The following is a 22,123-nucleotide window of genomic DNA, read 5'->3' on the forward strand; positions in this document are numbered from 1 at the left end:
AAGGGTTTGGAGGGATATGGGCCGGGTACAGGCAGGTGGGACTAGATTGGGTTGGGATATCTGGTCGGCATGGACGGGTTGGACCGAAGGGTCTGTTTCCATGCTGTACATCTCTATGACTCTATAAGTGACCGACTGATCACAGTGATCACTCTCCATCACAAGGTATAGGTTGGTTGAGATTCCCTGAACAGGGAGAGATTTCCGAACCACTGATCTGAGGTCAGTCTGCCCTTTCTGAGCTCACTGGACCAATCACACATCAGTCCCCAGTAACACAGATCCCAGATCCCAAAATAACTGGGAGATGGATAAAGATGGAGCAGTTGCCACCGTCTCTGGGGAATCTGATTGAAATATTGTTTGTGGTTTCTCTGTTGGGGTACAGTTACATTCTCCCCTTCGATTGTCCTGCACACAGTGAGAAACTGTAATGTCAACACCACATGCAGCGCTAGTACATTGTTACTGGACAGAGGCAGCACAACTCCCACACCCCAAACCCAACCATTACCTGACATTCACCCTCCCTAACACCTTCACCCAATCCCCACCCTCACACCCACCCCTTCCCCCCACTCATCACCCTCACTCCCACCCCTTCCCACCACCAGCCCCTCCCCCACCTCGTCGTGGGCCCGGAGAGGATCACTTGGATCAGTCCCAGGGAACATTAAGAAGATGGGTGTCAGTCATGAGTGTAAGATGTGAGGTCCCCGCTCTCTTATGCTAACCTTGCTGCCTGGTGGTCTCCAAGGTGTTCGGTAACAGGGACTGTGAGCCTGGGACTCCAGCAGGTGGCTGCGGGGATAAAACAACATCAGGCCGGTTACCATGGAGTATTCCACCCCCATTCCCACTCCCCTCCCACTCATCCTCGCCCCAACCAGCTCCCACCCCCCTCAGGGTCCTTCCACTCCCTGTCTGTTCCTTCCTGTACCACCTCTGTCTCACTGTGGGTATCATCCTGAAGAATTGTGACATGGTGAGGAAGATAATAACCATTTGGTTTACACCCTGACACAATACAGTTGTCAAATGTGTTCACCAGCCCCTGTTGTTCCTGTGCCCCTCCCGCATGTGGATGGGGTGGGGAGTCTCTGTAGCTGGGGCCCAGGTCAGTTGCTGCCTGGTGTTGTTTCTCTGGTACGGGCTGTATCTGCTGAATGGACATGATGCTGGACCAGGAGCCTCCTACATCAAGTGTCTGTTCCCCAGCTTCCAATCACCTGCTCCCTCACCATCACTAACTTCACAATAAATAACAGATAAAGAGAAGTCTTTATCTGGAGGGAGTGGGTATCAGTGGATAGTTGATATTTATTGCTGGTCTCTATTCACTGGGAACTATAGTGATTGTAATGAGGTCAGTCAGGTGGCCTTCATACAGTATGAGTACCTAGACTGAGGCCGCTAATCTGGTCCAATCAGGGAGCCCTGGCTGACAGATATAAACAGGAGTGTCAGGCATCCGGTCCACTCTGAGAGCTGGCTCTGAGGGAGCTGGGTCAGTGTCAAGGAATTCCCACATATAAATAAAGGGTGACTTGGTGATGGGATACTGGCCTCTGTGGAGCTTTTCAGTGGTGATGTGAGCAAAGCATGCTCCTGAAGAAATTTGCTCGTAACAGTCACCTTTGAGTTGGAGTAAGCATTCTGGCATCATGCTGTTATATAAAAAAACAGGAGTATCAGGCATCCTGTTCACTCTGAGAGCTGGCTCTGAGGGAGCTGGGTCAGTGTTAAGAACTCTCCACGTGTAAATAAAGGATGACTTAGTGACTGGATACCAACCCCTGTGGAGTTGTTTCACATCTGTCTTGAAAATTTCAATTTATCCTCAGCATTTACAGCAGTTTCAGGCAGAGAATTCCAGTTTTCCACTACTCCTCTTGTGTAAAATTGCTTCTTTATTTCATGCCTGACTGCCTGAGCTGCAATTGTTGACTTTTACTTTATTCCTGGATCCTCTAACTGAAAAAAAATAAACAAGAATGTCAGAGGTTCTGTTCACACTGAGAGCTGGCTCTGAGGGAGCTGGGTCAGTGTCAAGTACGATCCATGTGTAAATGAAAGGTGACTTGGTGACGGAATACCAGCCTCTGGAGTTATCTCAGTCACGGTTTTGAACTCCTGACAATGGCTTTGGTCTGAGGGAGTGTCTGCTGGGCCAGTTCCTTACACAGTTGTGCATTAACCTTCTTGGTATGGGGACTGGAGTCACATACAAGGTCTGACTGAGGATGGACAGCAGCTCTCCTCTCCCTAAATCACAACCTGTCAACCAGACTCTTTTTAACCACATTCCAACCGGCTTATTCTCACGTTTTCTTGGAGCAGATTTTAAAAACTGAATTCAAATTCCCAACCTGCCACAATGCGGTTGAATCTCATGTTTCTCTGGACTATTGTCCCTTCAACGGAAACACAGAACCACCAGACCCCAATTTTAATTTTTGACATACATTATATATTTGTAAAAGGAACGTATGCAGGATCTGGGGGGAGCAGCAGGAGGAAAGGGAGCAGTTGGAACGACCTCTCACAGAGCGAGCACAGGGGGGATGGGTTGAATGGCCTCCACATTCTGACGATTGGGTGTTAACTAGAATGTAGCAGCTTCACCAGAACCAGGGAATGCCCAGATATGTGCCAGGCCCAATACTGCATCGATCAATCTGAACCATCTCCCGGATAGAGGGAAATATCTCAAAGCTGAAACCCAAATGAGTGGCAAGTCCTCCGCAATAAAAACCCCACCGTAATAAACCCCACCCTGATAAACCCCACTCTGATAAACCCCACTCTGATAAACCCCACCGTAATAAACCCCACTCTGATAAACCCCACTCTGATAAACCCCACTCTGATAAACCCCACCGTAATAAACCCCACTCTGATAAACCCCACTCTGATAAACCCCACTCTGATAAACCCCACTCTGATAAACCCCACCGTAATAAACCCCACCGTAATAAACCCCACTCTGATAAACCCCACCGTAATAAACCCCACCGTAATAAACCCCACTCTGATAAACCCCACTCTGATAAACCCCACCGTAATAAACCCCACTCTGATAAACCCCACTCTGATAAACCCCACCGTAATAAACCCCACCGTAATAAACCCCACCCTGTTAAACCCCACCCTGATAGACCCCACCCTGATAGACCCCACTCTGATAAACCCCACCCTGTTAAACCCCACCCTGTTAAACCCCACCCTGATAGACCCCACCCTGATAGACCCCACCGTAATAAACCCCACTCTGATAAACCCCACTCTGATAAACCCCACCGTAATAAACCCCACTCTGATAAACCCCACTCTGAGAAGCCCCACCTGCTAAACCCCACTCTGTTAAACCCCACTGTGATAAACCCCACCGTAAAAAAACCACACCCTGAGAAGCCCCACTCTGAGAAGCCCCACCTGATAGACCCCATCCTGATAAACCCCACCCTGATAAACCCCACCCTGATAAACCCCACCGTAATAAACCCCGCTCTGATAAACCCCGCTCTGATAAACCCCACTCTGATAAACCCCACCCTGATAAACCCCACCCTGATAGACCCCACCCTGATAGACCCCACCCTGATAGACCCCACCCTGATAGACCCCACCCTGATAGACCCCAACCTGATAGACCCCACCCTGATAGACCCCGCTCTGATAAACCCCGCTCTGATAAACCCCACCCTGATAAACCCCACCCTGTGAAACCCCACCGTAATAAACCCCACTCTAATAAACCCCGCTCTGATAAACCCCACTCTGATAAACCCCACCCTGATAGACCCCACCCTGATAGACCCCACCCTGATAGACCCCGCTCTGATAAACCCCACCCTGATAAACCCCACCCTGTGAAACCCCACTGCGATAAACCCCACCCTGATAAACCCCACCCTGATAAACCCCACCCTGAGAAGCCCCACTCTGAGAAGCCCCACCTGATAGACCCCATTCTGTTAAACCCCACCCTGATAGACCCCACCCTGATAAACCCCACTCTGATAAACCCCACCCTGATAAACCCCACTCTGATAAACCCCACCCTGATAAACCCCACCCTGATAAACCCCACTCTGATAAACCCCACCGTGATAAACCCCACCGTAATAAACCCCACTCTGATAAACCCCACAGTAATAAACCACGCCCTGAAAAACCCCACTGCGATAAACTCCACCGTGATAAACCCCACTCTGTAAACCCCACCCTGATTAACCCCACCCTGATTAACCCTGCCCTGATAAACCCCACCCTGATTAACCCCACCCTGATTAACACTGCCCTGATAAACCCCGCCCTGATAAACCCCGCCCTGATTAACCCCGCCCTGATTAACCCCGCCCTGATTAACCCCACCCTGATTAACCCCACCCTGATTAACCCCGCCATGATAAAATCCACTCTGATAAACCCCACTGCGATAAACCCCACTCTGATAAACCCCACCATGATAAACCCCTCCCTGAAAACCCCACTACGATAAACCCCGCCCTGATAAGCCCCACCCTGATAAGCCCCGCCCTGATAAACCCCACTGCGATAAACCCCACCCTGATAAACCCCACTGTGATATACCCCGCCCTGACAAACCCCACCCTGATAAACCCCACTGCAATAAACCACACTGCAATAAACTCCGTCCTGATAAACCCCACCCTGATAAACCCCACTACACTGTTGGAAGATCCACTCTTCAGTTTGTTTGATTCTAACCCTCTGTACTTACCTGTGCTGACATTCGGAGGGCGGAGCGAGGGCCGCTCGGGTATCGAGGTGACATGAATGGCTAGTAGGGACAAAAAGAAAGCAATCACATTACAGTGCAGTACAGGCCCTTCAGCCCTCCAACACAGGCCTCAACTCACATCCAGGCACAGAGAGTCTCCCTGAAAACTGACAACTGCAGGACACAGCAAGGCAGACCTGCAGAGAGCTCAGGGCATTGATCTCGTACCATCGATCAAATAACTCTCTGTAATATCACACTACACTCACTCGCAACATCCCTTTCATCAAACACTCCCAGGACAGGGACAGCGCGGGGTTAGATACAGAGTAAAGCTCCCTCTACACTGTCCCCATCAAACACTCCCAGGACAGGGACAGCGCGGGGTTAGATACAGAGTAAAGCTCCCTCTACACTGTCCCCATCAAACACTCCCAGGACAGGGACAGCACGGGGTTAGATACAGAATAAAGCTCCCTCTACACTGTCCCCATCAAACACTCCCAGGACAGGGACAGCATGAGGTCAGATACAGAGTAAAGCTCCCTCTACACTGTCCCCATGAAACACTCCCAGGACAGGGACAGCGCAGTGTTAGATACAGAGTAAGATTCTCTCTACAGTGTGTTGATTGGATTCTGATTATACAACTCATCTATTAAAGATGTCAAAAGCTGTAAAATGGATCATAATTCACTGGCCTTGGCTCCTGGTAACCTGCCTTCAAACTTTCAACTTCCCCAGTCTCCATCTAACCTGCTTTCTCAGGAGAAAAATTCCACATTTCCAAATCCAACCCAGGGAGGGTCTGGCCAGGGTGCACATGGAGAGGATATTACCTCACATTGGGGCATTTAGAACTGAAGGCACTGTTTAAAAATCAGAGGATGTCCGTTTAAGACAAACAATGGGAAATTATTATCTCAGGATCATGAGTCTTTAGAATGCACTTTTCAAAAGGTAAGGAAGCAGATTGAGTGAATATTTTGAAGGTAAATAGAGATTTTTACTAAGCAAGGCGGGGTGAAAGGTTATCCGGCTAGATAATATTGTGGAGTAACAAGACTCTTACTGAATGGAATAGCAGCAGGTCCAAAGGGCTGAGTGACTTTCTCCTAACTCATGTTTGTCTGTGCACTCCCTGGTCTACGTGAGGCTGCCACTCCGGAATGGTCTGTGCCTGGATTTTCAGGTTTTGCATCTTGTTCAGGAGCCCCCCCATCCCGTCCCACCCTCATCAGAGGCAACTGTATCTCTCCATTGTCCACAGATACCCTGAATCTGGCAAGTAACGGCCTGGAATTACCCCCACAACCCCCTCTGCACTACCCCCCCAACCCGCTAAGCCTTCGGACCTCATGGTCCATCACTCCCCTCCGTGAGCTGACCACCCCCCACTTCCCGTTCCATCCTGAGGGTCTGCCCAGTTCATTGCCCAGCCCCCTCCCCATTGGGAATGGGTGCCCTTTGCCTCGCAATGTTGCTCTGCACTTACCTGAGTGTGGGGGCCCATGCTGGGGTTGTGTGGGGGGGGCTGCGTGTGGGCAGGTGGCTGTGATCCAGGGGGCCCCTAAAACAGAAAAGAAACAAAATGATGAGTGGACAGACATTCAAATGCTCCTCACTGTGCAGAATGATGGCTGGAGAGTGAGAGACTGGGGCTGAGTGAACCAGGTTTTCAAAGAGCTAGCATATTCACAATGGGCTGAATGGACTGGCTCAGTACAAGGAGAATCTCAGCCACAACAGGGGACTACACAGCCCGAACTGGCCTCAGCTCCCCAGGGTCGGCAGGTCAACAGCAGCTTCAATATCATCACTTCACCAAATCCCATGACCACAGTCCTGAGTACCCAACCCCTGACCCTTGACCCCTGACCCCAGTCCTGGTGGAACATGCCTGCATGTGAAGCCAGGAATCCAGCCTGAATCTGTGGAACTGAATGTTAGTGCACACCCAGGAGAGAGAGCAGGACACTGTCAGCTATGACAGCAGGATTCAACCGAACAGCATCAGAAAGTGGTTTGTTACCTGAAAGGAAAGGACACGGGATACCCTGCAGTTCCCAGAAACTAGCCAAGTCAGTGCAAAGGTTCCAGGAATTTCAAACGGAAATTCTGTCCAGAACAAATGTACTTTCTGTGATACTTTGAGGAGTTCTAACAAAAGTTACTTTCTCAAACATTACGTATACCTGGTTTATATGCCATTTCACATCTGTGACAACACATTGTCTGGAAATGTCATGGAGACATAATCGATTGAAACATTCAAGAGGGACCTTTGCTGATTATCTGGGTAAGAATCGTTATGGGGTGGGGGGGGGGGGGAAGGAAGGAGATTGGCACAAGGTGATGATGTTCATTGGAAATGCTGAAAGGCCTCTTTCTGTTGTCACAACGCGGAGGTCGAACCCCTCTGTTAATTAAAACCAAACACCCAGAAAAGCTTGCCTTGCCTCGTATATCTGATAAAATGTGAGTAAAACCTGATTTCCACTATTTAAAGAAAAATAAAAATGTTTTAACTCTAATAGTGAACACTAAACTTTTCACAAATCCAAGCTCCCTTTTTGTTAACTGCTTATTATCTGACTCCAACTTGATAAAAATGCTGTTCCAAAAACACATTTATTAAACATTACATTAACTTAATCTCAAGTCCATGCAGTCTCTGCCTTCTCCACTGTCTTCAATCTTCCGTATGATCTCCCTGGGTCATCTTCTTTCTTTTTACTGCCAAATATGTTTCACATGAAAAGATATCTTTGATAGAGAGTGTTTTCTAATTTCAGAACATACAAAGAGAACAAAGAATAAAAGAAAAAAGAAAGTTTACAGCCCAGGAACAGGCCCTTCGGCCCTCCAAGCCTGAGCTGATCCAAATCTACTTCTAAACCTGTCGGTCAATTCCTAAGCATCTGTATCCCTCTGCCCCCCCCCCCCCCCCACCTCTACATGCATCTGTCCAGACGCATCTTAAATGAATCTACCGTGCCTGCCTCTACCACCTCTGCTGGCAATGCGTTCCAGACGCCCACCACCCACTGTGTGTGAAATACTTGCCGTGTGTATCCCCCTTAAATTTTTCACCTCTCACCTTGAAAGTGTGGCCTCTCGTTATTTAATCCCTCACCCTGGGAAAAAGCTTATCTCTATCCACCCTGTCTATACCCTTCATGATTTCATTAACCTCAATCAGGTCCCCCCTCAATCTCCTTTTTTCTAATGAAAATAAACCTAATCTACTCAACCTCTCTTCATAGCTAGCACCTTCCATACCAGGCAACATCCTCATAAACCTTCTCTGCACCCTCTCCAAAGCATCCACATCCTTTTGGTAATGTGGCGACCAGAACTGTACACAGTATTCTAAATGCGGCCAAACCAATGTCCTGTATAATGTTAACATGACCTGCCAGGTCTTATACTCAGTACCCCGTCCGATGAAGGCAAGCATACCATATGCCTTCTTGACCACTCTATCCACCTGTGCAGCAACCTTCAGGGTACGATGGACCTGCACTCCCAGATCTCTCTGCTCATCAACTTTTCCCAAGGCTCTTCCGTTTACTGTATAATTCGCTCTAGAATTAGACTTCCCAAAATGCATCACCTCACATTTGCCTGGATTGAACTCGATCTGCCACTTTTCCGCCCAACTCTCCAGTCTATCTATATCCTCCTGTATTCTTTGACAGTCCCTTATGCTTTCTGCTACTCCACCAATCTTCATGTCATCTGCAAACCTGCTGATCATACCAACCGTGCCCTCTTCCAGATCATTTATGTATATCACAAACAACAGTGGACTCAGCACTGACCCCTGTGGAACACCACTATCTACTGTTGCTCAACCAGTTTTTTATTCACCGAGCTAGAACACCCTGCACACCATGTGATTTCACTTTCTCTATTAGTCTACCATGGGGAACCTTATCAAATGCCTTACTAAAGTCCATGTATATGACATCAACAGCCCTTCCTTCATCTATCAACTTGGTCACTTCATCCCTTGGCCATTTCTTTGAGAGCAGGATATCAGATGGGCAGTTAGCTCTCTGGCTCTACGGCAATTGCTCGGCTCATCAATGGCAATTGCTCTCTGACCAATTTTCAAAATGCCTGCGTTTTTTACACCCACCAGCATCGTATCGTCTCACTGGTCTGATGTTGCCAAAACAATAAATTCAAACTCGATTGGGTTTTAGTTTCCGGGGCATAATTTAAACTAATTGGTCAAATTCGAATTATTCTAGGAGAAAGTGAGGACTGCAGATGCTGGAGATCAGAGCTGAAAATGTGTTGCTGGAAAAGCGCAGCAGGTCAGGCAGCATCCAAGGAACAGGAGAATCGACGTTTCGGGCATAAACCCTTCTTCAGGAATGAGGAAAGTGTGTCCAGCAGGCTAAGATAAAAGGTAGGGAGGAGGGACTTGGGGGAGGGGCTTTGGAAATGCGATAGGTGGAGGGAGGTCAAGGTGAGGGTGATAGGCCAGAGTGGGGTGGGGGCGGAGAGGTCAGGAAGATGACTGCAGGTTAGGAAGGCGGTGCTGAGTTCGAAGGATTTGACTGAGACAAGATGGGGGGAGGGGAAATGAAGAAACTGGAGAAATCTGAGTTCATCCCTTGTGGTTGGAGGGTTCCCAGGCAAAGATGAGGCGCTCTTTCTCCAACCGTCATGTTGCCATGGTGCTGCCATGACCATGGCAACACGACGGTTGGAGGAAGAGCACCTCATCTTCTGCCTGGGAACCCTCCAACCACAAGGGATGAACTCAGATTTCTCCAGTTTCTTCATTTCCCCTCCCCCCACCTTGTCTCAGTCAAATCCTTCGAACTCAGCACCGCCTTCCTAACCTGCAGTCATCTTCCTGACCTCTCCGCCCCCACCCCACTCTGGCCTATCACCCTCACCTTGACCTCCCTCCACCTACCACATTTCCAAAGCTCCTCCCCTAAGTCCCTCCTCCCTACCTTTTATCTTAGCCTGCTGGACACACTTTCCTCATTCCTGAAGAAGGGCTTATGCCCGAAACGTCGATTCTCCTATTCCTTGGATGCTGCCTGACCTGCTGCGCTTTTCCAGCAACACATTTTCAGCCCAAATTCGAATTATCGCCAAACAGCAACCAAAACTCAGGTATCCATTTAACAGCCATTTGGTACAGGTATCTATTTTGGAACAGCTCACCTCCCAGCCTTTCCATTTGGGCAGCTGAGCCTGGACTTTAACTTTACTTTAATATTCAGCAAACACTCTCTATAGTAAAGCGAGCAGACATCCTTTCCACTTTGTAGCACTGTGATTGCGTGAAATGAGTGAGTACCAGCTTCTAGCAGAACCTCACCTTAGAAAAACTAGCACAACGCTGAGCTGAATTTACAATATCTCCCACAAATGGGAACCAGGGGCAGGGTTTAACACGTGTATTATCATCAGGAACAGCTAACAGGATGGGGTGAGTTTTCAGAATCAGAGAAAACATATGAGTGATGTGATGTTTGATCTTTGGACAATGCAAGGAATTGACAAGGAGGTGACCAAAGGGGGAGTCCAAAGCAAGGATGAGTGACTGTTAAATCCAATCTGGAATGTAGGAGAAATCTTTTTACCCAGAAAGTGGGGAGAATGGGGATCTCACTCTCACAGGGAGTGGCCGAGATTGATACACTGTGTCCCTGATTCATGAACATTCAACTCACAATCACTTGTACTTATGAATGTGATCTCATATGAGGGTTTAATTTTAAAGATGTGACCAATGAATGTTTGGCACCTCCAAATCCTGCATTTATGAATTGCTATATTGTACTAGAACATACAACATAGAAGACAGCAGCACAGAACAGGCCCGTCAGCTCTTGATGTTGTGATCTAATCTGAGCTGTGATCTAATCTAAGCCCATTCCCCTACACTATCCCATCATCATCCATGTGCTTATCCATGGACTGTTTCAATCTCCCTAATGTGGCTGAGTTGACTACATTAGCAGGTAGGGCATTCCATGCCCTTACCAGTCTCTGAGTAAAGAACCTGCCTTTGACATCTGTCTTAAATCTATCACCCCTCAATTTGTAGTTATGCCCCCTCATACAAGCCAGCATCATCATCCTAGGAAAAAGACTCTCACTGTCTACCCTATCTAATCCTCTGATCATCTTGTATGTCTCTATCAAATCCCCTCTTAGCCGCCTTCTTTCCAATGAGAACAGACCCAAGTCCCTCAGCCTTTCTTCATAAGACCTTCCCTCCTGACCAGGCAACATCCTGGTAAATCTCCTCTGCACCTTTTCCAATGTTTCCACATCTTTCCTGTACTGGGGCGACCAGAACTGTACACAATACAGTGAGACATGACCTGCCCTTGACTATCTCTAATCAAACTGTTGCTTGCTGGATGATTATAAATCCTATCTCTCATAATCCTTTCCAAAACTTTTCCTACAACAGAAGTAAGGCTCACTGGTCTATAATTACCTGGGTCATCTCCTCTGCCCTTCTTGAACAAGGGCACAACATTTGCAATCCTCTAGTCCTCAGGTACTAAACCTGTAGACAATGACGATTCAAAGATCAAGGCTAAAGGCTCCACCATCTCCTCCCTAGCTTCCCTAGAATCCTCGGATAAATCCCATCCAGCCCAGGGGACTTGTTTACTTTCACTCCTTCTAGAATTGATAACACTTCCTCCTTACTAACCTCAATCCTTTCTAGTCTAATATCCTATATCTCATTCTTCTCCTCTACAATACTCTCCTGTTCCTGAGTGAAAACCTAAACACTCCTCAACTTGCTGCCATCCATGTCCTTGTCCAGCAGTCGCTTCAATGTCCCTAATGTCTCTGACTCTACTACCACCACAGGCAGTGCATTCCACACACCCATCGCTCTCAGCGGCAAGAACCTACCTCTGACATCTCCTCTAAATCTTCCTCCAACCACTTTAAAATTATGACCCCTCATGACAGCCATTTCTGCCTGGGGAAAAGTCTCTGGCTATTTACTCTATCTATGCCTCTCATTACCATACACAGACAGACAGACACACACACACACAAAGACCCTCTCTCATATATTCACACATACACTCCCACACATACCCTCTCACAGACACTCATAGCCGCCCCCCACACCCACATGCACACGCACACACACACACACACATATATATATATATAAGTTTGTGGGGTGAATTTATACTTGCAGAATTACATTTTACTTTGCTCAAAAACTGCATGAATCCATGTAAGATTCTGTAAATCCGTTTTTTAGATTAGAATCAGTCTGACCGTTGTGGCACAGACAGCCTCACAGGGCGTTAACACCTTCAATACCTTATCTGGGCCGACATGACACCAAATATTAAAGTGCACTTGAGAATGTAACTTTTAAAAAAGTTTTGCGATTTACATTTAAGAACTGATACCAACATGGTCATTCTAAAAGATGAGAGACTTCAACAAATAGGTCTTTTTCAATATATAATTTCAATTACATCACACTGGAAACTTTTGCTATAAATTCTGTATCTTACAATCTTATTCTCCACAATCACCTGATGAAGGAGCAGCGCTTCGAAAGCTAGTACTTCCAAATAAACCTGTTGGATTATATCCTGGTGTAGAGGGATTTTTAATTTTGTCCACCCCAGTCCAACTCTGGCACCTCCACATTGTGCCTCTCATTATCTTATACACCTCTATCAAGTCACCTCTCTTCTTCCTTCTCTCCTGTGTGAAAAGCCTTAACTCACTCAACCGCTCTTCATAAGACATGCCCTCCAGTCCAGGCAGCATCCTGGTAAATCTCCTCTGTCCCCTCTCTAAAGCTTCCACATCCTTCCTATAATGAGGCGACCAGAACTGGACACAATATTCCAAGTGTGGTCTAACCAAGGTTTATAGAGCTGCAGCAAAACCTTGTCGCTCTTAAACGCAGTCCCTCTGTTAATGAAAGCCAACACACCATACACCTTCTTAACAACACTATCAACTTGGGCGGCAACTTTGAGGAATCTATGTACATGGACCCCAAGATCCCCCTGTTCCTCCACACTGCCAAGAATCCTGTCTTTAATCCTATATTCAGCATTCAAATTCGACCTTCCAAATGAATCACTTGGCATTTATCCAGGCTGTCACTTCTCAGCCCAGCTCTGCATCCTGTCAATGTCTGGTTGTAGCGTGTAACATCCCTCGACCCTGTCTACAACACCACTGACCTTTGTGTCATTGGCAAACTCACTAACCCACCCTTCCACTTCTTCATCCAAGTCATTTATAACAACTACAAAAAGCAGAGGCCTGAGATCCCTGTGGGACACCACTCACCCATTGACCCTCCAGGCGGAATACTTTCCATCTGCGGAGTGAATTCACAGTTGGGTGGCTGCCTGAACGTTTAAGGGGGAGTCTCTATAAACACCAAGGAGAAAGGGGTGGGGAGATGGGGAACATGAGATAGTAATGACAATGGGGGAGGTGAAAATGGGGATGGGGAGGAAGTTAGGAATGGGGTGGGGAGAGGTGAGATAGTAATGACAAAGGGGGAGGGAACTGAGAAAGGGGTGGGGAAGTGAGAAAGGGGATGGGGGAGTGAGAAGTGGGGGAGGTGAGGAAGGGGGTGTGGAGGAGGTGAGATAAAGGAATTGGGGGAGATGAGAAAGGGGGTGTGGGGGGAGGTTCATATTAACGATTCCCGGGTAACACGCAACGACAGAGTGAGGCATAACAGAAGAAATAAGGGGAGCAGTCAGGAAGACCTGATGATAACCATGGGGAGATTTTAAAAGACATGTTGACGGAAAAGTCAGATGGGTGAAGATACCCGAGATGAGGAATTTGTACAACATTTTCAGGACAGTTGCTTGGAGCAGCATGTTCCAGAGCTGACCAGGGAGCGGTCAAGTATTAATAAAACAGGGAATATGGAGATGGGAGATGAGTTGAACAAATATTTTGCACTGGTTTTCCCCTTAGAGGATCCAGTAATATCCCAGAAGCAGCAACACACCAGGGGATGGGAGGGTGGGAGGTCAGGAAAATCACAAGCACCAGAGAAGTGGTACTGAGTCAATTATTGGAGCTATGGACTGACAGTGCCCTGACCCTGATGGATCCATCCTAGTACTTAAAAAATGGCTTGTAAAATAGTTGGTGTATTGATTTTAATTTTCTAAACTCACTTGATCTGACAGTCCCATTAGATTGAGAGATAGAAAATGTAACCTCCTTTATTCAAAAAGGGAAGATACAGAATGTAAGAAATTATAGATTGGTTAGATTAACATCTGTCACGGGGAAAGTTATTATTAAAATCCTGGCACTTGGATAAGCTTGAGGTAATCAGACAGAGTTAACGTAGTTTTGTAAAAGGGAAATCATAACTGACCAATCCGCTGGAGTTCTTTAAGGAAGGAAAGTGTGCTGCAGGTAAAGGGGAAACCAAAAGATAGACTGCGTCGAGATCGCCAGAAAACATTTAATAAAGTTGTCATTTCAAATATGAAAAATAAAAGCTCCTGGTGTAGGAAGGTTACGTATTGGCCTGGATAGAAGATTGGCTGGCTATAAGGAAGCAGAGAGTAGGAATAAATGGGTCTATTTCATGTGGTCAAGTTGTAATGGGTGGTGTGTCACAGAGGTCAGTGCTGTGACCTCAACTGTTTACAGTTTTAAAAATGACCTAGGTGAGAGGACTGAAGGTATCGTTGCCAAATCTGCTGATGACACTGAGAAGGGTAAGAAATTGTCTTCCATTCAGTTTAATTTCTTGACTTGGAGCGGCACGGTGGCTCAGTGGTTAGCACTGCTGCCTCACAGCACCAGGGTCCCAGGTTCAATTCCAACCTCGGGCAACTGACTGTGTGGAGTTTGCACATTCTCTCTGTGCCTGCGTGAATTTCCTCCCACAGTCACAAAGATGTGCAGGCCAGGTGAATTGGCCATGCTAAATTGCCCATAGTGTTGGGTGCATTAGTCAGAGCGAAATGGGTCTGGGTGGGTTACTCTTCGGAGGGTCGGTGTGGACTGGTTGGGCTAAAGGGCCTGTTTCCACACAATAGGGAATCTAATCTAAATTAAATCACAAAGTGGCCACACAAAGGTTATAAAACAATGTCATTGGGTTCAATGAGTGGACAAAGTGACAGGAAGAATTTAAAAAGCACATTATCCAAATGGTGAGAGGTTGCAAAGCTCTGAGATTCAGAGGGATCTGATTCTCTTGCACCCATCACAGTGGGTTAGCAACATAGAAAATAGAAGCAGGGGTAAGCCATTCGGCCCTTCAAGCCTGCTCCACCATTCATTATGACCATGGCTGATCCTTTGGTCCCATTAGCTCCAAGCGCTATATCCAGCCCCTTCTTGAAATCATTCAATGTTTTTGGTCTCGGCCACTTTCTGCAGCAATGAATTCCACAGGCTCCCCATTCTCTGGGTGAATATAATCCGAACCAATTCAACCTCTTCTCATAAGGCACTCTTGCCAACTGAAGAATCAATCATAAACGTGCACTGCAGACCCTCAAGAGCAAAAATGCCGTTCCTCAAATATGGAGACCAAAACTGCACACACAGTACTCTAGGTGTGGTCTCACCAAGGCCCTGTATAATTGCAGTGAGACATTCCTGCTCCAGAACTTGAATCCTCTCGCTATGAAGGCCAACATCCCATTGGCCTCTTCTCTACCTGCTGCATCTGCACGTTTACTTGGAAGGATGTTATTAAATGGAGAGGTTGTAAACGAAATTTACAAGGATGTTACCCAGACAGGACGGGTTGAGTTAAAAGGAAGGGCTGGATAGGCTGGATTTTTTTTTGCCACTGGAGTGTCAGATGCTGACCTTATAGAAGTTTAGAAAATCATGAGGACATAGATAAGGTGAAGACCAAAGATCTTTTTCCCTGGGGTGGGGGAGTCCAAAACTAGAGGCACAGGTTTAAGATGAGAGGGGAAAGATTTAAAAGAGACCTGAGGGGCCACTTCTTCATGCAGAGGGTGATGTGTGTACGGAATGAGCTGTCAGAAGATGTGGTAGGGATGAGTACAATTAGAACATTCAAAACACATTTGAACAGGCACATGAAAAGGAAGGTTTGGAGGAATATGGGCAAACGCAGGCAAATGGGATTAGATTAATTTAGGATATCTGGTTGGCATGGACAAGTTGGGCCGAAGGGTCTGTTTCTGTGCTGTATGACTCTCTGACTGGTGTACAAGGACATTGGGTCTTATTGCACCTTCATCTTTCTGAATCTACTGCTGTTCAGATAATAATCTGCCTCCCAGCTTTTTGATGCCAAGTTGGATGACCTCACATTTATCCACATTATACTGCATTTGCCCACTCACTCGGCTTGTCCAAATCACATTGAAGCATCTGTGCGTCTTCCTCATGGTTAACCCTCCCAACCAGCTTTGTTTCATCTGTAAATTTGGCGAGATTATATTTAGTTCCCACACCAAATCATTAATATAGATTGTGAATAGCTGGGGTCCTAGCACTGATCCATGTGGTATCTCGTTCGTTACTGCCTGGCACTCAGAAAGACATTGTTTATTCCTACACTTGTTTTGCTGTCTGCCAATCAGTTCTCTACGTATCTCAGGATGTACATTATTCCAGTTCTTTAGTTTACAGATTAATTTCTGAAAGTCAGATTTTTAAGGTGAGAGGACAAAGGTTTAAAAAAAAGACATGAAGAGCAACTTTTTTTACACAGAGAGTGGTTCATGTGTGGAATAAACGTCCAGAGGAAGTGGTGGATGCAGGTAAGAATGTTTAAAAGATATTTGCATAAGTACATGAATAAGAAACGTTTGGAGGGATATGGGCCAAGCACAGGCTGGTGGGACTAGTTTAGTTTGGGAACATGGTCAGCGTGGACTAGTTTGACCAAAGGGTCTGTTTCTGCGCTGTATGACTGTTAAGTCTAAATAAACCATGGTGTGGAGGTGCCGGTGTTGGACTGGCTTAAACCTGTTGGACTATAATCTGGTGTTGTGTGATTTTTAAGTTTGTCTAAGTAAACCATATCTACTCAGTTACTGTGGAAAGGCTGATGTAATCATATGTGACCACAAGAGGGCAGGCCTGTCTGCAGAAAAATAACAACACCTCTTAAACATTGGCAGTGTCAGAATGAGACATAACACAAAACCCATTAACGTTAGATTCCCTACAACATGGAAACAGGCCCTTCAGCCCAACCTGACCCTCCAAAGAGTAACCCATCCAGACCCACTCTCCTACCCTATGTTTACCCCTGACTGATGCACCTAACATATGGGCAATTTACCTGACCTGCACATCTTTGGATTGTGGGAGGAAACTGGAACACCCAGAGGAAACCCACGCAGACACAGGGAGAATGTGCAAACTCCACACAGACAGTCGCCCGAGGCTGGAGTTGAACCTGGGTCCCTAGCACTGCGAGGCAGCTGTGCTAACCACTGAGCCACTGTGCAAAGAAACAGAGTGAGAGACAAAGAAACTGCAGATGTTGGAATCCAAAGTAGACAGGCAGGAGGCTGGAGGAACACAGCATCAGGAGGTGGAGATGTCAACGGTCCTGAAGAAGGGTTTTACACCACAATTGTCGACTTCTCCACCCCCTGATGCTGCCTGGCTTGTTATGTTTTCCAGCCTCCTCTGTGTCTGCATAGAAAGAGGGATCAGAAATAGTAGACAGAGTCAGACGAGCCAAAGAGAGGACATTAAAATGAGTTAAAGCAGAGAGTGAAGAAATAGGAATACTAGTTGGTTCACGACAGATGCAGAGAGGGTTTGAAAATGAGTGGGAGAGAAGAGGGAAGGGAGATAGCAGTAAGGTTGATATAAAAAATTAGAAGTGAGTCAGAAACAGAGAGACCAAAACCAGTGAATACACATAAACACAAGGTAGAGATAGCAGAGAGAGAAACAGCAGAGATTCCGACAGAACAGAGATGAGGGTAGAGAGAGAGAGAAAAATGGAAAGTGGGGCTGAGGGATTGAGAGACAATAGCTGGCATTAATCACTCCATAGTAAACCCCCACAGGGTCCATTCTTGATCAAACTACAGCTCATGTTGGTAGATATTCAACCTTGGAAGCCATCATAAGCCAGCCTTGCTTCCAATGGGCAGTCCAGGTTGTGACTGAGATTTTACTGGATGTGGAAAAGGGAGTAGGCCCCACAGTGCTATGTGACCTCTACAGCTGACCCACTGTCATATACCAGACTGGTATATGGACCATTTGTCACCTCACCATCTCAAAACTGGGACCTGGGGCATGTCATGGGGTGCAACACCCTTACCCCCCCAGAGCAGCCCCTCGCCCCAAACTTATACCCAGTGATGTCTGGACAATGTTTACGTTGTGAGTACCTGAAAGAAGCCTGGGGGCAATGGGACCCCTGGAGTGCCCTCACTGGGAGGCAAGTTGGCCAAGACAGGACTTGCTGCTGCTGCTGCTGCCGCACTCTGCAACAAACACAAGCAGCAATGGGTTAGAACGGCCCCACACACAGGCACACACGCACACACACACAGGCACACACAGACACACACACACACACACACACAGGCACAGGCACACACACACACACACACACACACACAAGCATACACAGACACACACACAGGCACACAAAGACACACACACAGGCACACACACACAGGCGCGCACACAAACACACACACACACACACAGGCACATACAGACACACACACACAGGCACAGGCACACACACACAGACACACAGTCACACACACACAGGCACACACACACACACAGGCACAGGCACACACAGACACACACACACAGGCACACACACACAGGCACACGCGCACACACACAGGCACACATAGAGGCACACAGGCACACACACACAGTTACACACACAGGCACACACACACATTTACACACACACAGGCACACACACAGAGACACACACAGTCACATATACAGGCACACACACAAAGTCGCACACACACGTGCACACACAGGCGCACACACAGGCACACACACACACAGGCACACATAGTCACACTCACACGGGCGCACACACACACAGTCACACACACACAGAGGCACACACAGGCACACATAGTCACACTCACACAGGCACACACACGCACACACACACACAGGCACACACACAGAGACACACACAGTCACATATACAGGCACACACACACAGTCGCACACACACGTGCACACACAGGCACACACACAAGCACACAGGCACACACACGTTCCTCTCACACAGATCCAAATACCAGAGCAAGTCAGTGATGGTCATCCATTACACACTGGGGATCGCAACAATCCTCAAGGATCAGCCATAGATCTCAACATTTTACTGTAATCCTAACCACTCAAAGCAAAGTGGACATCAGTGAATGTTATGGAGTTACAAACCAGCAAGAAATCCAGTTACAGGAGTACTGGGGAGTGAGTTACAGACTGGAATCTAATCGAGGGGGTGGGGAGGAGGGCTGTTCATAGAAGAACCATTACGAGGAGTGGGTAATGCTGTTGACCTTTCCTGTCTGAAGGTGCTGTCCGTGTCTCCTGACAATCTGGAACCTATTTTCAAGTTTACCTTTATCTGATCGCATTAGATTCACACTAAATTGTAGCCGCAGTCTCGGGGGGGGGGGGGGGGGGGGGGGGGGTATGGTGTGTTGCTGGATGCTGAGGAATGTGAGGGCGGAGCTGGAGAAACACACAACTCAGGGAGAGCAGCAAGGAGAGAGTCAAACTCCACAGAGAGCTCTCACCTTAAACATCAATCTGTGCAGCTCAGTCAGTCCCCATCACCTCCTATATGAAGTCTCCCTACAGCCCGCACCGCAACACAATCCCTGGGCTCTGTCTAACATCATTCCCCGTTTCCTGCATCCACCAGCCCCTTTAAACCCAACTGCCCCCACCAAGCCAATCAGGAAATTTTCGCCTGAAACGTTGACTCTCCTGCTCCTCGGATGTGGGCTGACCTGCGGCACTTTTCCAAAGTAGACAGGCAAGACGCTGGGAGAACACAGCAAGGCAGGCAGCAACAGGAGGGAGAGGGGGATACAGGAAGGCAGGCAGCATCAGGAGGGAGAGGAACACAGCAAGGCAGGCAGCATCAGGAGGGAGAGGGGGATACAGCAAGGCAGCAGCATCAGGAGGGAGAGGAAAACAGGAAGGCAGGCAGCATCAGGAGGGAGAGGGACACAGCAAGGCAGGCAGCATCAGGAGGGAAAGGGGGATACAGCAAGGCAGCAGCATCAGGAGGGAGAGGAACACAGCAAGGCAGGCAGCATCAGGAGGGAGAGGAACACAGGAAGGCAGGCAGCATCAGGAGGGAGAGGGACACAGCAAGGCAGGCAGCAACAGGAGGGAGAGGGGGATACAGCAAGGCAGGCAGCATCAGGAGGGAGAGGGACACAGCAAGGCAGGCAGCATCAGGAGGGAGAGGGACACAGCAAGGCACGCAGCATCAGGAGGGAGAGGAACACAGCAAGGCAGGCTGCATCAGGAGGGGGAGGAACACAGCAAGGCAGGCAGCATCAGGAGGGAGAGGGACACAGCAAGGCACGCAGCATCAGGAGGGAGAGGAGCACAGCAAGGCAGGCAGTATCAGGAGGGAGAGGGACACAGCAAGGCACGCAGCATCAGGAGGGAGAGGAACACAGCAAGGCAGGCAGTATCAGGAGGGAGGGGGACACAGCAATGCACGCAGCATCAGGAGGGAGAGGGACACAGCAAGGCAGGCAGCATCAGGAGGGAGAGGAACACAGCAAGGCAGGCTGCATCAGGAGGGGGAGGAACACAGCAAGGCAGGCAGCATCAGGAGGGAGAGGGACACAGCAAGGCACGCAGCATCAGGAGGGAGAGGAACACAGCAAGGCAGGCAGTATCAGGAGGGAGAGGGGGATACAGCAAGGCAGGCAGCATCAGGAGGCTGGAGACGTCGACGTTTCGGGTGTAATACCTCCTGATGTTGTCTGGCTTGCTATGTTCTCCCAGTCTCCTGCCTATCTGTTTTGGATTCCAGCAGCAACCAGCCCATATCCCTCTAAGCCCTTCCTATCCATATACCCATCCAGATGCCTTTTAAATAGTGTAATTGTCCCAGCCTCCTCCCCTTCCTCTGGCAGCTCATTCCATACACGCACCATCCACTGTGTGAAAAGGTTGCCCCTTAGGTCCCTTTTATATCTTTTCCCTCTCATCCTAAACCTATGCCCTCTAGTTCTGGACTCCCCCACCCCAGGAAAGAGACTTTGTCTATTTATCCTATCCTTGCCCCTCATAATTTTATAAACCTCTATAAGGTCACCCCTCAGCCTCTGATGCTCCAGGGAAAACAGCCCCAGCCTGTTCAGCCTCTCCCTGTAGCTCAGATCCTCCAACCCTGGCAACATCTTTGTAAATCTTTTCTGAACCCTTTCAAGTTTCATAACATCTTTCTGATAGGAAGGAGACCAGAATTGCACGCAATATTCCAAAAGTGGCCTAACCAATGTCTTGTACAGCGGCAACATGACCTCCCAACTCCTGTACTCAATACTCTGACCAATAAAGGAAAGCATACCAAACACCTTCTTCACTATCCTATCTACCTGTGACTCCACTTTCAAGGAGCTATGAATCTGCACTCTAAGCTCTGTTTGCCCAGCAACACTCCCTAGGACCTTACCATTAAGTGTATAAGTCCTGCTAAGATTTGCTTTCCCAAAATGCAGCACAGCCCATTGGACCATCTGATCAAGATCTCGTTGTAATCTGAGGTAACCTTCTTCGCTATCCACTACACCTCCAATTTTGGTGTCATGTGCAAACTTACTAACTGTACCTCTTATCCTCACAACTAAATCATTTATGTAAATGACAAAAAGTAGTGGACCCAGCACCGATCCTTGTGGCACTCCACTGGTCACAGGCCTCCAGTCTGAAAAACAACCCTCCACCACCACCCTCTGTCTTCTACCTTTGAGCCAGTTCCGTATCCAAATGGCTAGTTCTCCCTGTATTCCATGACAAACAGACCCCAGCACCAAGGATATATTTCCCTCCCCTCCCCTATCAGCTTTCCGTAGAGACCACTCCCTCCGTGACTCCCTTGTCAGATCCACACCCCCCACCGACCCAACCTCCACTCCCGGCACCTTCCCTTGCAACCGCAGGAGGTGCAACACTTGCGCCCACACCTCCCCCCTCACCTCCCTCCAAGGCCCCAAAGGAAACTTCCATATCCGCCACAGATTCACCTGCACCTCCACCCACATTATCTACTGCATCCGCTGCAGCCGGTGTGGCCTCCTCTATATTGGGGAGACAGGCCGCCTACTTGCGGAGCGATTCAGAGAGCACCTCTGGGCCACCCGGACG

The 22,123-nt window shown here is 48.1% G+C and overlaps 1 protein-coding gene across 10 annotated transcripts in view; it reads right to left on the reverse strand.

Moving 5' to 3' along the window:
* ssbp4 (single stranded DNA binding protein 4) overlaps window positions 1-22,123 on the reverse strand; it is a 191,114-nt gene that overhangs the window by 34,506 nt on the left and 134,485 nt on the right. For 6 of the 10 annotated variants that reach the window (XM_087975884.1, XM_087975881.1, XM_043721526.2 and 3 more), the window contains 4 exons: window positions 18,127-18,222; window positions 6,243-6,317; window positions 4,748-4,807; window positions 735-801 (listed from right to left, as the gene is read on the reverse strand). In XM_087975884.1, the coding sequence (XP_087832010.1) occupies window positions 735-801; window positions 4,748-4,807; window positions 6,243-6,317; window positions 18,127-18,222 (298 nt within the window). The remainder of the gene's footprint in view (window positions 1-734; window positions 802-4,747; window positions 4,808-6,242; window positions 6,318-18,126; window positions 18,223-22,123) is intronic. The other 4 variants (XM_087975887.1, XM_087975882.1, XM_087975886.1 and 1 more) reach the window with 2 other exon arrangements.

This window comes from Chiloscyllium plagiosum, unplaced genomic scaffold (assembly GCF_037043375.1).
Source record: "Chiloscyllium plagiosum isolate Xiang-an unplaced genomic scaffold, Cpla_swu_hap1 HiC_scaffold_28, whole genome shotgun sequence".
Lineage (NCBI taxonomy): Eukaryota > Metazoa > Chordata > Chondrichthyes > Orectolobiformes > Hemiscylliidae > Chiloscyllium > Chiloscyllium plagiosum.